This window comes from Passer domesticus, chromosome 5 (genome assembly GCF_036417665.1).
Source record: "Passer domesticus isolate bPasDom1 chromosome 5, bPasDom1.hap1, whole genome shotgun sequence".
NCBI lineage: Eukaryota > Metazoa > Chordata > Aves > Passeriformes > Passeridae > Passer > Passer domesticus.
Window position 1 is genome coordinate 21643982 of NC_087478.1, and position 17132 is coordinate 21661113.

A 17132-nucleotide genomic window follows, 5' to 3' on the forward strand; every position below is an offset into this window, starting at 1 on the left:
AATTGTTCAGAAAAAAAAGTTCACAAAAACCCCCAACATCTTGCCCCTTAAGACTTTCATAACTTAATTACATGGAGAGAAAAAAAGGCCATCTGAGAAAGATTCCTTTTCTCTAAAACTCCTTGCTCCTAAGACTAAGTCCAAAAGCCACTCACCAGCTTCAGCAACCATGAAATCAGGCTTTTTGACTGAGTCTGAGCTAAAAATGGTTTCCCAATTCAGCTCTGACTTATTAGTGGGAAAGTAAAGGTGATTTGCTAACAGTATTTCCCAGGTTGCTGTGAGGACCAAAAGTGTATCTTGACTAAGGGAAGCTGGAATTCAAAAAAAGGATGAATGAGAAGAGTCAGGGTAGTAGGAGGCAGGTCTAGGAAAGCTGGAAGCCACAGAATGGCATGTTTACAAAGCTGACTGGATTGAACAGCCAAAACATGAGGATATGTGCACTAGAAAAACACCAGACAGCTAAGGACCAGGATAATAGTAGAAAAACTTGTGACATATCCACCTGTTGTAGAGGACAATCAGTCCCAAGCGCTTACTTAGCTAACTAGGGATGTTCAGAAAGAGAAAAGCAGAAAAGAACTCCAGAAAGAATATTATTTGTGCACTGCATGACAGGTTGACACAGATGAATAAGACAAAGAAGGAAGGATTTCTTATTCTTTCTTTTAAGACAATTAAGGATATGAAATCAAGTCATGTTTGACTTTGCTTAAGTTTTAAAGCAAACAAATACTCTTTCTCAAGCAACACATAATAATCTGTACAGTATCATTGCTCGAAGACATTGCTAAGACCAAAAGCATTCATGAATTTAAAATTCTAGTAGAGAATTGCATGCATAAAAGCCCACTGGAGCTTATTAAACATCAAGACACATATTCCACTTCCAGTTTTGTGTTTCTAACCCCGCAGGTTACCAGAAATAGATATAGTCTGCCTAGGGACCACTACCACTTTATGTTTGTCTGTTACAGAGTTTCATGATGCTCTCTTGACTGCCACAAATGGAGTGTCAGACTAAGCATGTCTTTGATCTCCCCAGTCCAGACTGACTTCTGTTCTTATGTCAGTGAAAAGAGAAATTATAGATACCATGAGGAAAGAAAACAGAGATGGCATTATATTATGTCCAGTCTCCCAGAAAGAAGAGCATTACAGCATTCTAACAGAACCTAATGAGTCAATTTAATTTTAGTCCCAAGTAACCATGCAATCTAATTGATTAAGAATTGATGGTAATTTTTCTTTTGTCTTTGGTCCTGTAAGTGACAAGGTAGCGATAGTAAATTTAAAAAAATTAAAAAAAAAAACCAAAAACCCCCAAACAAACATAAAATAAAAGAAAAAATCCCAAGCCTTTCTGCTGTTTGCAAGCATTTTGCTCCTTCTCTGTATGTATGTTTGCATACTATCTCACTTTAAATACGTGTGGGTGATACTTCAAATAGTACCAAAGCTGGGCACTTGGGGGCAATACTGTAACTTAATTTCCACCACGCTGAGCACTAAGCCAGACTGCCACGTCATATTAAGAGATGGATTTCCTGTAAAGGTGAGGGTCCAGTTTTATTTGCATGCATGTTAATCAGAAAAAAAAAAATCTTTACTCAAGTTTCCAAATGCTTAATACACAAAGAGAATTCCAGTTATAGTGATTCACACCACAGCAATCTTAACAGTAAAGAGCTTTAATAAATTATACTTACTGCACTTCATAACTGGAAAATTACTAAAGAACAGGGTTTTATCTGAGCACATCAAGGGTTATGCAAGAACACCAGTCAAGGAACTCAAGTCCAGGAGGCACCTGTCAATTTTGGATGGGCAAAAGGATGATGACCCATAGCAGGGGCCACGGGAAGCTGCTGACAGCACAGAAGAGCTTCCCCTGACGATGCAGGATGTGGTACTTCTGTCTACAAAAGTGCATCCCTTCATAAACCATTGGGATCAGGCAGGGAAAGGTTAATGGCAGGGCAAAAGAAGAAGTTCACAGTGTACTAAGCCTTGAAATAATTAATCATTAATTAATTTGGTTAATTAATTTTCACTCTGGCTTCTACAAAAGAAATAATTATTAGGGATCAGCATTCTTCTCAATGCACATACATAATGTTGATTAACACAAAAGGAATCACTGCATACATTGACAGAGACCTGTCCTTTAATTGGTACAATATGCAAAATACAAATATTCTATTTTATTAATAATTTTTCAACACACAGATAGTCTAAATAATCAGCTTCCAATTCTCCTCAAAGAAACTGGGTTATTACAAAAATCTCATATCTAAACATCTGTGTGGCAGAAAGCCATTCTCTCCCCTGCATCTCTTGCATCTTACCATGCTGGGCCCAAATTTGGAGCCGCACTTTTGTTACTCCTTGACTGTACACAAAATCCTCATGCCAGCTCAGGATTTACCTTCCTTTGCCTTTTGAAATTAAATACTAAAATATGTATAATCCAGAGAAAACCTGGCAACTGGTGAGCAAAACACACTTGAACTGTTCCTGAACTGCCATCTGACCAATGCTTATTCAAGAAATCATTCTCAAGTCATGCCACTATGACTACAAAAGGCAAATATGCATTGCAAAAAATAATTTACAATAGTTTACTAACAAAAAGGCAATGAGGAATGCAGTATTCTTTTATGAAACTCCTGGTTTTTTTCTTTACACAATTTCTCTCAATCATTGATATCATATAGCTACCCCATCTCCAGTGTTTTTTTTAAAATCTCTCTTTCATATATCCCACATTCTAGTAACTCCTAGCAACCATAAGGCATTGTTGTACATGGGAGATCAAATTTTAAACATACTTAACATACTGAGTTTGTGATAGCAAAACTAAGTTAACCACAAATGTGGATGAATTTCTCATTAAAAATGTTGTAAATATACTGGTACGAGAAAAAAAATCCAGAGGTCTATACACACTGAGGAGGTCTCTAAATTATGGTATAACATTACTGAAAGCAGATAATCAAGATGATTCTCATCTCTGCATTAAAAAACAAAACCAAAACCAAACCAAACCAAACAAACAAACAAAACAAAACAAAACAAAACAAAACAAAAAAACCCACAACAACCAAAAATTCCCACCAAACAAACAAAACTCAGTCTGTTGTGGAAAAGCTCTGGCAAATTTTTCCAGACCAAAGTACCAAAGTCTCCCCTCTAGGCATGTTGAGTACCCAGTGGGTATTCTGTCAATCAGTGGAAAAACAGGTCTTGGAGATTCTGTCTGTATAGAACCTTGACAGGCTGAAGCTTCAAAATGTGGCAATTTCCATCCTATACAATAGAGCTGGCAGAAACTTGAAGGTAAGGAGCTTTCAGGACCAGGCTCCTTGGCTGGTACAAGCATGCACTGCTCCACTGACTACTTTGGGAGAGATGACTCTCTCAGATGACTGGTACTGTATGTCACACTGGCAAGGGATGAAGGGCTCAATGAATTTTTGAGAAACTTGACAAAATGTCTTAACAAAGGATACCAGTGGCTGAATTTGCCTTTTCCCAAGTATTTTCTGGTGGGTTACCTGCCTGTTTGCTCTGCATCAAGCACAGACCCTCTGTATGATTTTTTCAGCAGTGCTTCCTAGCCACTCTATGAATTCCCAGTGTCTCCCTTCTGGAAGGTCCCTGCCCCCTTCCATGTTCTTTACAGGGCACACTGTGCTGAGAGGCAGCCTTACACACCCCATTTTCCATCATTTTGTTAATTTGCATTTCAACGTCTACATCACTACAAATGTGCTTCTTTCACAAATGGTGCCTATCTTTTGTTATTTTTCACAATTTTGATGCGTTTGTCTGAAGCTATGGGAAAGCAATGCCACAACAGCAGTAAACAGATTGGAACCACTGTAGATGCACTGCTACTTCCATCTATCATTTTTATTGCTTCTTCAGCTGCCAAAGTGCTCTGTAAATGGTGGCTAGAACTCTGTTCAGCAGACTTTCTTCAGTGGGAATTGTTTTCCTGAGCCATATAACAATTACTAATGACTACTAGCCTTTAAAGTAGTCCCTACTTCAGCTGCAACAGCAGCGCTGCTGTACATTGTGCTATTTGAATAAAAATGAACCAAAACTGAATACCAGGGTTTGAAAGAGAGTGACCATTACTCTTCATAAATGTAAATGGAGGAAAATACATAGCAAAGTAATATATCTCCATGGGCCTCCACAGCTTAAGTGGGGGGAAGAGAGAAGTAGATTCAGCTCACCTAATTTTGGCAATCCAGAATTTGGCATGTTCTCTAAGAATTTCATAGCCCATAGAAGGAAGCAAACACTTTCACCAGGAAACTCATTCCAAAACTGGTGTCTAAATTAAGTGTGATGATTTGTTCTCTAGAGGTGTCTGTTTCTCTAATGACTAGAATTAGATAATGAGCTTAAACTAGGCACTCCACTTGGCAAGAGCTAAAATTGTAGAACGTACCAAATGGCTGATATCATCAACAGTCCTGACAGTGATACCACGGTGATATCAGACTGATCCAAAGCCATGACCTGCTCCTACCCCAAGAAGGCTGCATGGGCAAAGCACACCCATCCTTTAATAGCTGCTGCAGGAGCTGATGTATGCAACCTCAAGAAATCACTGCCACATTGTGACCTTAATTCTTCAAAAGGGAAGAAGCAGCAGCACAACTGTAGCTTCTTCACAAAGAGCTGATGTGTTACAAGCACAGTTCCCTTCTAGAAGAAGAAAGGAATGAGAAGGCATATTTCCTGAGGAAGCAAGATGTGGAGTGAGAGGGGTACCTCCATGCACTTGGAGATGTCCAGAATTAATCTAAGGCACATATGAAATTGTGCCTTCTTCATAAAATTGAGACCATGGGGGAACCACCCTATCCATGGTATATTGTATACTTCCTTCCCCTTATTTAGAAGTGCCCTGACCCTCCTCTAGTCTGTTTTATTGCACCTAAAAAAGGAATATAAACAAACTGTTTTAAATATTTACTTTCCCTTTTCACAACACTGTCAATATCCCAGCAAAAGTTGCTACTGCATGGCAGCACCCACACTGCTGTGCTTTAGAGAAAACCCTGACCTTGACCTGCTGTCAAATGTGACCAATAAAAATGGGCTTGGACACCTGCAAATCCCAGGCCCTCAGTGCACAGGGCAATGCTTTCCTGCTTCATGAAGCAAACCCCTCTGGCTCTGAGAAATGAAAACTGTACATTAGAAGAATATTCACCATAGGCTGTGGGCTGCTAATAAAGAAGGAGTAAAATAGAAGAAAGATATTCTCTAGTTTTCTGTCTAGGTACTTTGCCTGAAAGATGGAAAACTGAGGAAATGAAATGTTTTACCTTTATGGTAAAATGCTTCTTCTTGGGTGGATTCCAGACAGTAGTGGTTGAATGAATGAATGCCCGCAGAGGTGTTAGGGATGTCACAAGCACATATGCTTTGATGATTACAGAAAAGTCTTGAGCTTTAAGGACATCCTTGTGGTCTGATGTTGATACCTGATTCCTGTAAAGTAATAAAAATATGTAGCATTAGTGTAAAAATTAAAAATAAAAATATGTAGTATTAATACAGTTCTTTTGCAAATTAGCTATAAGAAAATAGTGAAATAGTGAAATTAGTGGAAATAGGAAATTAGCCCTTTTCCCCCCAAGTTAAGCAACACAGTAGGTTAAATCATGTAGGCTGGAACAAAGCTTTACATCAAGTAATTTCACTGTTTTCAGCATTTTTAACTCCTAGTTTCCAAACACAGGAAGCAACTATATTTGGAGGGAGTGATGTTTGAGAATACATATGGGTAACTGCACTGTGGGAATAATTAAGTGTTACAAATCCAGGCTATTCAGAGTGAATGATTAAATCAAGATTAAATTAAACATTAAAGAAATTCAAGCACGTTAAATAACAGAAATGCATAGTCTAGGTACCCTATTTAATGCTGATTTTTAGTGAATTCAGAAGAACATCCCCACCTAACCCTATGGAAAGACTGTAATATTGTTAGCACTTTCTTCTGTAATAAAGGGACAGAAACATGTGGTGCTGCATATTTCCCCTAATGAAAGCCATATACAATCATTGTAATATTATGAAAGTCTAGGATACCTAGAAATAACCTATAACAAATCAGTTAAACCCAAGAATTCTGCAAGCAACTTTGTTGAAGAAGTGACACAGCTCTCTAAAAACTGGCCTACAGCTTCCATAGTACACACAAAAAGAGTCAGCCATAGAAACAGAACAGAAAAAAGCAAACCCAAGAAAAAACCATTTAAAAGCTCATTGCTTAGGGAAATCCGAGCTATACTTGTGCATATTCACAATGGCGTTATTAATCTGTCTGTTAAAATCTCTGAGCGTCAATTTACCTCATAGAAAATTCAATGGGAAGATGACTATAGAAATTATGGGTCTCTAAGACTGATGACTGGTAAAAGACAAGGGGGTCTTCTTCCATTTCTGTGTAATTTTTGGCAATATGTGGCCTTTCCAGACCTCAATTTTGCTATCTGTTAAGTAAGTCTAATAACATCTGTTTTAAAGAGAAATTTTCTCCCCTCTGCAGAATAGCAGGTCCTCAGAACATAAAATTTGTGAAATAGTGCAATGTAGGAAACAGCACTTGATAACAGACAAATTATCAAGTACTTCTTCGTTCTTCACCTTAAGGGGGGGAATCTCTGTTTCCCGCTCCTATCCCTGCTTTTCCCCTACCACAGACACACGCAGATCTCTGCGTGTGTCTGTGGTAGGGGAAAAGCAGGGATAGGAGCAGGAAACAGCTCAGCCACCATGAGACCTAAAGGTTCAGGGGTGTCTCTGGGTCTGTATTTATTTGTCAAGGTGTTTCAATGCCTCAAAGACTTAGACATTTATACCCAAAACATGTGCAAACCTAGTTAATACAGAAACAAACATTCTGCAAGTATGAGACGCAATACATCCAAGTGCTCCATCTGCTGTGCTCTCCTCTTTTGCTGCATTCTGTGTCCTTGACTCCCAAATAACTGTGTGCTGAAGCGCTGGCAGTTTCTGAGAGTGGGTCATCATTAACTTACAGCTTTGTGCTCATGCTTTGCTTCCACCAGTGCTGCAGATGGGAGGCACGTGCCTGCTCAGTGATTGTGCTGCCCTGGGACACATTTCGTGCAGTGCTGGCCCTTGACAGTCCAGGCTGACCAGAACAGTCTGAGGTCACAAGTGGGAGCTGCAGGTCTGAAAAAGTACCAAGGGGATGAGAAAGGAAGTCAGCAGAGCATTGAAAGCAGGGGTGGACTCCTGCTACTAAGGATTAAATGAATAAAACACAAAACAGGAAAGCTACCAACATCAGATGAAAATGTAAAATAACAAATGCTGAGACAATAAACATTTTTGGATCTGCTTCACCTGACCAAGCATCCCCTTCCAGCTGCAAGCTGCAGGCTGAAAGGCTTAGCTGCCTTAACTTCCACTTCAGAGGTGAGTGCAGCAATACTGCATACAAAAAGCATCCCCTTTTTCCTTCTTTAAAAAAACCTGAAATCGTTGATTTCCAAATATAGAATACCAAAACTTGCTTCCTCATGGAGCACTAATTACAATTAATGGGGATAAGAAATTTCTTTGAATAAGAACCAAGGGACTTTGCTACTGTAATAACATAGCTCAATAAATAAGCTCATATCCTTGTTTCTGTGTTCACCACTAAGGCTACAATTTTCAGGTACTGAAACCTATGCGAGCCTTAGCTCTGCCACCAAACACAGTGGGAGTAGGACTGATGTACCACAGTTCTCAAGCTTATTGAGGCATGTGACTATTAATAGTAATCAAAATATTGTGATGTGAAATCAGTTAAGGGGTGGCATGTATTTTTCTGCTTTTGCTGTGCTTGACACAAAGCCCTCATGATGTGTCATTATTTCATGTAGGGTAGTATTCATTAATTCTAACACACCTCACATTTCAAGTACTTAAGTAATGGTCAGGAAAAATCAAGCTGTTCAAATTATTCCCAAACCTTATTGCTTTTCTTTTTATTGACATACTGCATTGTGCTATGGTATGAATTTCTTTGTAGAGCTTCTTTTCCAAAGCATGCACTCTCAACCTTGGTACATGAAATGAAAAATAAAACTGAAGCTATGCTCCTGGTGACGAGCTGTAAACAGACATTTAAAGAAAAAAACTATTAATCTACTCATTTTCCTAGAGAGCCTATTAAAATGACATTGTGATTGTATTTATTGGCTGCTCATCAGATCAGCTTGGCTCAACCTTCCAGTCTCAACTGGGATCTAGAATTAATCCGATCCTCTGCCTTACATGCACCATTTAGCAGGATTAAAGGCTCCAATAATCAAAACCAGGCACTTATTTAATAGAGCACATCATGCTCAAGTTATATCCACACTGACATCTTTCTGTTGTGTTATGCATTGCAACTGATTGGAACTTTGCAAGTGACTACCTGGTTTTTGATGGTACAGAGACAAAAGTAGACTGCTCTGCCTACTTGACTGTGTAGTGACAACAGGAGGAAGACAGCAAATTCCCATTAAGTAATTTATTTAGCAGACTTGTTTCTCAATATGCATAGGAACCAGAACTGCAAAATCAAGTTGTATTTTTTTCCATATCTGACTTGATGTAAAGACACAAGGGCATTTTAGTATGGCAATTTCTACACTGTAGACAGACAATGGCATTTCACCATGGCAGTTAGCAATGGTCCCGTGTAATTACTCCTATGCATCACTTTAGCCATTTAAAAGAAAGTAAACATTTTACTGAAAATAAGAACATGGCAGAGAAGGGCTGCACAGGTCATTACTCAAGAAAGTAATGTGTCTTTTCCTTTTAAAAACATGTTTCTAATTGTGTTGCTAAAGCAACAAGTAACAACTCACAAGACACAAATTGCAAATAATGAGATGAGGTTTGTGTACCTGTATTTATCCCTCTTAAATGAGAGTTTAACTGTTTCAGGGGAAAAAAAAGATTACTTTGACATTAATTCATTTGTTACTATGCAGTGGGCCATTTCTTGGAGGTGGATATACCCAAGTAAAACAAGTGGGTAGGGACAGATGAAAACCAAAACTTTTCTCAAATTCTCAAACTACTGGGTAGAAGATCCTTAGTATTGCCCTAAGTCATTGCAAAATGCCTGAATAAAAAAAATAAAAAAAAAAAAAACACAAAAAACAACAACAAACCAAACCAAACAAACAAAAACACCCAAAAAAACCCCAAACAAAACCCAAAGAGATAAACCCCAACCAGCCCCCCCCCCAAAAAAACCCCCAAAAACCCCCAAAACAAACAAAACCAACAACAAACCAAAACAACAAAAAACCACAAACAAAAAAAAAAATCAACTGCCATGTCTTAAGGAAGAGAATGTTAAACAAATTTCAGGATGATGATGATTAGCATTGAAAACTAAAAAAGGGGCAATGGTCATAAATTCTACCTCTTTTATAGAGCATCCTGTTTGTATGGTGCCTTACATCCCTTTATTGGTTTTGTGTTGGCATTCCCCTGGGAGACAGCCCATCACAGCGGGGCTCTAAGAAGAAGTGAGACTGTCACTAGGTGCTTACTCCTTTGAGATGACTCAGAGCATGTACACCATCAGGCAGAGTCAAGAGGGAGTGACAGTCCCTCACTTTGGTAAATCTACTCCTAGTAATCAATGAACACAATTACCATAATAATAAAGAGACATCAGTAGTGTTGTACTGAGCACACTCAGCTGCATCAGTTCTCATGGCAACTCTTCACCTGCTCCTGCACTCAAAAGCAGTAACAGTGTTTATTAGAGCTGTGTATTTGTTAATCAACTTTATCATCAATGAAAATTACCCTGCAGTGCCTTTACTGTTTGCAGTAATTGCCATGTTTTTCCATCTTGAAAACACTCTACAAGCTGTTGTTAATTAAGCAGTCCTCTTGAAGTACGTAAACATCAACATTTTATAGTGGAAGAGGTGAAGCAGGCTCAGCGGTTGATGTGTCAGGCAGCTTGGGAAACCAAGTCAGAAAGAGTCCCAGCACCCTAATACCAGACTACATCCCCTCTTTCAAAAATCCAAATCTTATTATTTTTAATTTGTAAATCATAATTTTTGTAGCAGAGTCTAAAGATCAAAGAAAAAAGTAAACTAAATAATTTTTATTTTTACAGTGACTATGCAGTAATGGAAATGTTACACAAGTGCTCTTTTTCCTGAGGGGCAGCTGCAGACTTTGCCAAAAATACTTTTTGCTGCTGCCATTTTTGATGCTCCAGTGTAACACAAAGGACCTATGGTGGGACCTATGACCTGCTTTCACTTTGAAAAAAACACAATTTCATTTCCTTGAAATTCTGGCTTGAAGAAGGCTTCTGATGCTGACATCTCTGGAATGGTGGCATTGAAAGTACCAACAACAACACGACTGTACCTCTTCCTAGGGTGTTCACTGTGAGGCCATGCTCATGAGTAAGGAGGCCACTACATGTTCTCCCCTGAATTCACACAATAACCACAGCAGCAGGTAAAACACAGACCTGAGACATAAGAACAGCTGCATGGCATATGCAAAGAGGAGGTATAAAATCCACCAAAGCAAGTCAACATCTCTAGATTAAAAAAAAAATAAAAATGTAGCACCCCTTTGTCGCACAAACTGGTGGCAGGCACTATTCTGTCAACTGCAATCTCTCAAAGTACAACAGTCAAACAGATCAGTTGACAGTGACAACCTAATGCAGCAGCCTCACTGACATCTAATGAGGCCTTTCAAGTTTTTTACACAGCTATAACTTCTTGCTCCTTCTCCCCCCATCTCTGACTCACAAGTTACTTACTTGTCTTTGGCTCAGAGTTCTGAAGTGTAACAAGAGATTCAACACATACACAATAAAGAATAGCTGATTTAACAATTACAACGTGTGGCTGAGCAAAACGTTTACCAATAGCTAGAAGTACATTTGGACAAATTGAGAATTCCTGGAGCAAAACCAGCCTGCAGCCACCTGGCCTGGTGGTAAATGGAATGCTTAGGTTAACAGGAGCATCTGGTGATCTGCAAAGGCAAGGAATTCAGCAGGAAAATAGCCTACTGGTTTAACTAAGTAATGACTGATAGAAAGAAAAGGAAACAGAAGATGAATGAGAATGTGTTCTCTTCTTTTTCTTTCCTTCTATAGTACCCTTTGATCTTACAAGGAGGATTATGATGTGGGTTTTTTAATTAATTTCTTACTTTGTACAAGATCAAGTAGACTATATTTTACACACTTCAAACATGGAGCAAGGAACAATTAAGACTATTGTTTGTGAGAAAAAGGTCATTTTGTTTCTCAAGTGCCCATCAACTATTCCAAGAGCAATTGAGTCACCTTGGGAGCTCCTAGTTGTTTAATGAAGCACAAAGCTAGAGATGGAATGAAATGCAACTGAAGTGCTGTGCTCTGTTCTGAGCCCAGCACATTGTTGATATCTTCCATAAAATTAAATTATAAACTCAGCACATTTGTTCTTGCAAACAAGAACAAATCCTATTGCTTTTCTTTTTGGCAGGAAAAGTATTGCTTTAGAACTTTAAAATACATTGATGCTGAAACTGTACAGCAGCCTTTCCATCTGCACAGAAGCATTATGGATGTCTTCCTAGATTTTTATAGTGGCAGTCTGTTTCTAGCAGGAGTCTCAATTCTCTGACATAAAAAAAAAAAAAAAATTAAAAAAAGGGAATGGCACCTCATGTCATTTGTCAGCAGTTTCTACAGTACAATATTCAGGACCTACTGATAACAGGTCCTCTCTGCCAGCCTTGCAGGTCCGCATTCTGATAGGGCACCTCAGCAAGTTGGAAGAACTCCATATTGCATTCTGTTCTGCGGTCATCCATTTTCCTTATCGGGATGGGCTGCTGGAGCACACCAGACAACTTGTATTGCTACAACCTGGTCCTCTTCTAGAATTTACAGCTGGGCAATTTTCCAGCCTCTGTAGGTTGGAAAGGTGTGTTTAACAACTGAAAAGATTGCTCCACATCAGGAGATGCCTAAAAAGCTTTCACAGATTCTTAGGCAGACTTCTGAGTTCTCCAGGACAAGGAATTTTGATCAAAATAAAGCCCAGTAACCTTTGTCTCAATCAGGTACAGCAACCCACTCTAAGCTGCATAACTTTGAAAGCAATGAGCATTGAAAATTATTTTTTTTTCCATTTTTCAGTATTGATTTTGGAGGATGGATGATTTCACTTGAACTACTGCCACTACGTGCCTTGAGACTTATCACAGAAAGCAGATCTATTCCATTCAATTGCTTCCTGTCACCCATTTGATTTTTGGATTAAAAGACTGAAACAAAGACTAGACTGAAACAATTTGCTATGGCTTACACATTATGCCCTGAGGTTGCTAAAGAAAGAGAGAGAACCTTTAGCACTCAGTTTCATGACCGATGCATTTAGAAAAGTTTGGCTGTGAAACTCAAAGTAGATGATGAATATTTGAAGGAAACTAGAAACAATAGGGACAATCCTGGCCCCCTGTGAAGTCCTGAAAACATCTGCATTGAGTTCACTGGAATGTGGTTTCTTGCTTGAAACTTAATCTGTGATGGTCTTGATATGCATTATGAGCTTTATTTGCGATGTCAACATTGATGCAAGTCCAATATCCTGCTTACTGCTCACTACTGATTCAGCTGCCCTTAAAAGCTTTTCACATTAAAAAATGCAGTGATCCCACCCTCTAAGACACTTAATCTCAGAGCAACACACTTTGTACATTTAGGATGAGTAAATGTCAAACTACATGTAATTTCTGGACACCTAAATAGGTTTAGTATTAAAAACAAAACAATTTTACAGTAAAACAGATCTAGAGGTAAATTAATTTAAGCTGTGGGTTGAAATGTACTGAAATTCATTGTGAAGTTTCAGAGTTAAAAAGATAAAATTATGACAGTGTTACATTTATATGATGCTGTTTATTTTTCCTTTTAGAAACATCCGCAAATACAGCTTCAGTTTAAAATAATCACTTACCATGTTTTTGCCTCTTTGTTTTGGCAGGTGCATGAAAAACCGTATTTAGAGTATTAAGTATAGTGTTTGGTGTCTTCATTCCTAAAGCACCCTAAGAGTTAAAGTTAGAGGTGTTGGGTTTTTTCCAACACTTTTCAGAAGAGCTGCTTCTTCTGTGTGCACCCTTCATACTAGAACTTAATTACACAGATAAGCTATAAAACTTTGAAAACAGCAACTCTGAAAATGCTGCCTGAGTGTTGCATGATTAGAGTCACAATTCTGTACTAGTGACAGGATAGAATATAGAAGAGTATAGGCCAAGTAATTAACTTAATTTAGCTGCTTTACTTCTTTTCAAACTACTAATATTTGCTGTTATGTTGCTGTTCTTATGTAGCTGAGATTTGACACTGCTGTAAAACCAATGAAATTCCTGCCCCACATAGTTTATAATCTAATTAACTGGAAAAAATCAGATGCTGGTTTTATTGGCCACTCTTGGGGCTCTTATTAACTTCAGTAGCAGAAAGGTAATAGGCACAAACCTGATCAAAACTGGTGTGCAAATATTTGTAAGGGCCAAAAGAAATACATCCCCATATAAAAAAATCCAAATTCCTGTCGCAGAGATGTTGACTTGTTACAACAGAAAATAAATTTGATCTTTAACTTCTCTCTTCCACAGGTGGCTCCACTGAGTCTTGCTTCCTACCCTCGGGTCACAACCTTTCATGTTCACTCCAGAGTAACCCAAGAACACTGGGGATAGGGAGCACGAGAAGAAAGCACAGGGTTAGCACCAGATCATAAACATATCACAGAGTGGGAGCACAGTCACACAGCTGGACTATCTTGGCTCTCCCTCCCATACAATTTCATTAGGTTCATGCCTATCCCTAGACCTTCTGTGTGGTTAACACTGCTGGCCAGGCCAGAAAGAGATCATGGGAGCACACAAGGCTGGCAGACACTCATAATGTCTCTGCACTAGTGACACTAAAACAGAAATACAGAAGGAAGGCATATGACAAAAGTATGGGCATGCTGTCTTAAATACAAAGCCTAACAGTTTAAGAGTTGCACAACAACAAATAAAGTAACATCAAAAAAAACCCCCAAACCACTTTACCACTGCTTATCAACATCAACACTGTCGTAGCCACAGTAAATCCAGTATACCATTTTCTCAGCCTTGCTGCCTGATGTTTCCTTCTACAGCTTACTATGTCTTTAATTAGAGAACATAATTCTTTGTGTTTTCACTTTTACAGGACTTGGCTCCTCAAAGACTGACTAAATGATAGTAACAACAAACCAACCGATGCTCTTTAACAGGAATTGCAGAGAAACCCTGTTGACGCAAACACACAAGAGTGAAAGTACATAACTGATTTGAAAGGAACAAACTGTTCTGTGGAGGAAATACTGATGAGAACTGTTCTTTCTGTGAATAATTTTAAAACTGAGGATCAAAAAAATCCTGCTAATTTGCAACTCTGCTGTTGCTAGAAAGAGAGATCTGTTGGAAAATGCAAGTAAAATTGGAAAGGGCCGACATTATCAGATGAATGGAAGGGGGACTATCTGAAGTCTCACCTCTAGACTAGTTTGCTCTAACTTATGCCCTTTTGTCCACTGAACCTGAAATCAAATTATTTACCCTTCTGATTCTAATTTCACCTTTTATGGATGAGTTCCACTAATTCTAAATTACATGTTACTTATCCAGTGATACTGAATGGGATTAATTAATGGTTTGAAACTGAGGTACTGGTCTATACAGAGATGACCCCTCTGTGTACCACAGTTGAAGTTCACATTCCTGTCAGTGTACATCAGTCTATACAGTCAACGTGGAGCAATTCAGCTAACCCTGAATTACGATGAAAATAAATGGTCTTTTGGGCTTGCTTACTCTAAATACCAAGTGTAAAATTCAGTATCCACAAATAGACACCTATTGCCATTTAGGATATCACAGGATATCCCTCTGAACTTCTAGCTGGTGGACCAAAAGAAAATGGGTCCTATGCCAAATCTGCCCATTCTACTGGGCATGCTGGACTCTCCATGGCATCTTAAATGTCATGACAACCTTGTGTTGAAATAGCCTGAGGCCACATGCTGATGTGGAGATACACAGATTTAAGAGATATAATTTTTTATTCTGACTTTAAAACACTTCAGCTAATTTAGGTTCAAAACCTTTCTTACCAGTAACAGAAAAGTGAGGGATGGGCCTTTTTCTATATGATAGCTCTTCAGTGGAGTGCTAGAATCCTCCTTTGCTGTGTGGGTAAGATTCAGAGCCGTGCTGCAAAGCACATGTATTACCTTGATTTCAATGGGATTTCAACACCAGTCACAAGGTCTTTTCTCTTTGCCAGGAAAGCACTAAAAATATAAGTAAGGAATAAGATGCTTACCAATGGCCCTTCCCTGAAGGTAAGATGTGGTAAAGCGACACTAGTTATATGCCAGGTGCCCACCAAAGTGTCTCAGTAGGACAGGCAAGAGAAACTGTTATGAAATGCTTATGAGACAGAATAGGGAGAGATCACTCATTAATTACCTTCACAGCTAAAAAATGTGTGGATATTAATTGAATTTATTACCAATCAAATCAGAGTAGGATAATAAGAAATAAAACTAAATCTTAAAAAATTCCCTCCATTTCTCCCTTCTTCCCAGGCTCAATTTTACTCCCGAGTCACTACCTCCTTTCTGCCGTGATGCAGAGAGGGGAATGGGAGCTGTGGTCAGTTCATCACACATTGCCTCTGCCACTCCTTTTTCCTCAGCAGGAGGACTCCTCACACTCCAGCATGGGGTCCCTTTCCCAGGAGACAGCCCTCTGTGAACTTCTCCAAGGAGAGTCCTTCCCACAGGCTGCAGTTCTTCATGAACCGTTCCAGCATGGGTCTCTCCCACGGGGTGCAGTCCATCAGGAACAGACTGCTCCAGCCTGGGGTCCTGCCAGGAGCCTTCCCAGCAGGTCACAGCTTCCTTCAGGCACCCACCTCTCCTGGCACTGGGTCTCCATGGAGTGCAGGTGATCTCTGCTCCCCCGTGTACCTCCAGGGCTACAGAGGCACAGCTGTCACACCATGGGCTGCACCACGGGCTGCAGGGGAATCTCCGCCTGCTCTGCTGCCTGCAGCACCTCCTCCCACCCCTTCTTCGCTAATCTCTCCAGGTGCTGTTGTGCAATTGTTTTATTTCCCTTCTTAAATATGTCACCCCAGAGGTGCTACCACCATTGTTAATGGTGGTAGCCATTGGCCAGCAGCAAATCCATCTTGAAGCTGGCTGGCATTGGCTCTGCTGGACTTAAGGGAAGCTTCTGGCAGCTTCTCACAGAAGCCACTCCTGTGGCCCCTCACTGCCAAAAGCTTACCATGTAAACCTAGTACAGGAGAAAACACTGAATGGCTTAATAAAAGTGTCATATACAAAGTGGTTTGTACCACGTTTATGAACAGCAGTGAAAATGCACATATTTTAAATGGAAAGCTCTGTGTGTATTAAGTGCCTGTTATGTTTGTGGTTTTGTGGTAGTAAAATAATAAAAACACTGCAATTGGCCTTTCTTCAAGTAGCCGGGTGAACCAATGTTTTTTGAAGGCAATCTGTTACAATGTGAGCAGGGCCTACCGATTTCTCTAGAGAGTGGTGAGACATAATTGGGTAGCAAGTATCTGCAGAGACTAATTCAACACTCTTGTTTTAAATACATATTTTAAGATAAAAAGAAGTAGCATTTGTAGGTATCTCTCTCTGTCCACTGACTTAAATGGAAGACTAGAATACTGCTTTCAGTAGACACATACTCCTAAATGGCTAAATGAGATGCAATGAATCCTTTTCCTCTGTGTTAAATTTAACATATATATTAAAAAGGGGAAAAGACAAGGAAGCTTAAATAGACCTAATACATTGCACAACAGTTTTTTTCCAGATCCTATTAAAAAATGGATTTTACCCATGGTAAATTAGAATTCTTTGGAAATTCGCCCATAACCTTTAAACTTTTCTGGTTGATGATCTTAATACACAATAAAGGCTTTTTATCAGTAAATTATGTCTGGACAGGAACCAAGC

At 39.2% G+C, this 17132-nt stretch overlaps 1 protein-coding gene across 4 annotated transcripts in view; it reads right to left on the reverse strand.

Moving 5' to 3' along the window:
- The window catches only part of CPED1 (cadherin like and PC-esterase domain containing 1), a 138607-nt gene that overhangs the window by 84522 nt on the left and 36953 nt on the right, over positions 1 to 17132 (reverse strand). For all 4 annotated transcript variants that reach the window (XM_064422290.1, XM_064422292.1, XM_064422289.1 and 1 more), the window contains exons 6-7: positions 7077 to 7233; positions 5355 to 5520 (exon numbers count right to left, since the gene is read on the reverse strand). In XM_064422290.1, the coding sequence (XP_064278360.1) occupies positions 5355 to 5520; positions 7077 to 7233 (323 nt within the window). The remainder of the gene's footprint in view (positions 1 to 5354; positions 5521 to 7076; positions 7234 to 17132) is intronic.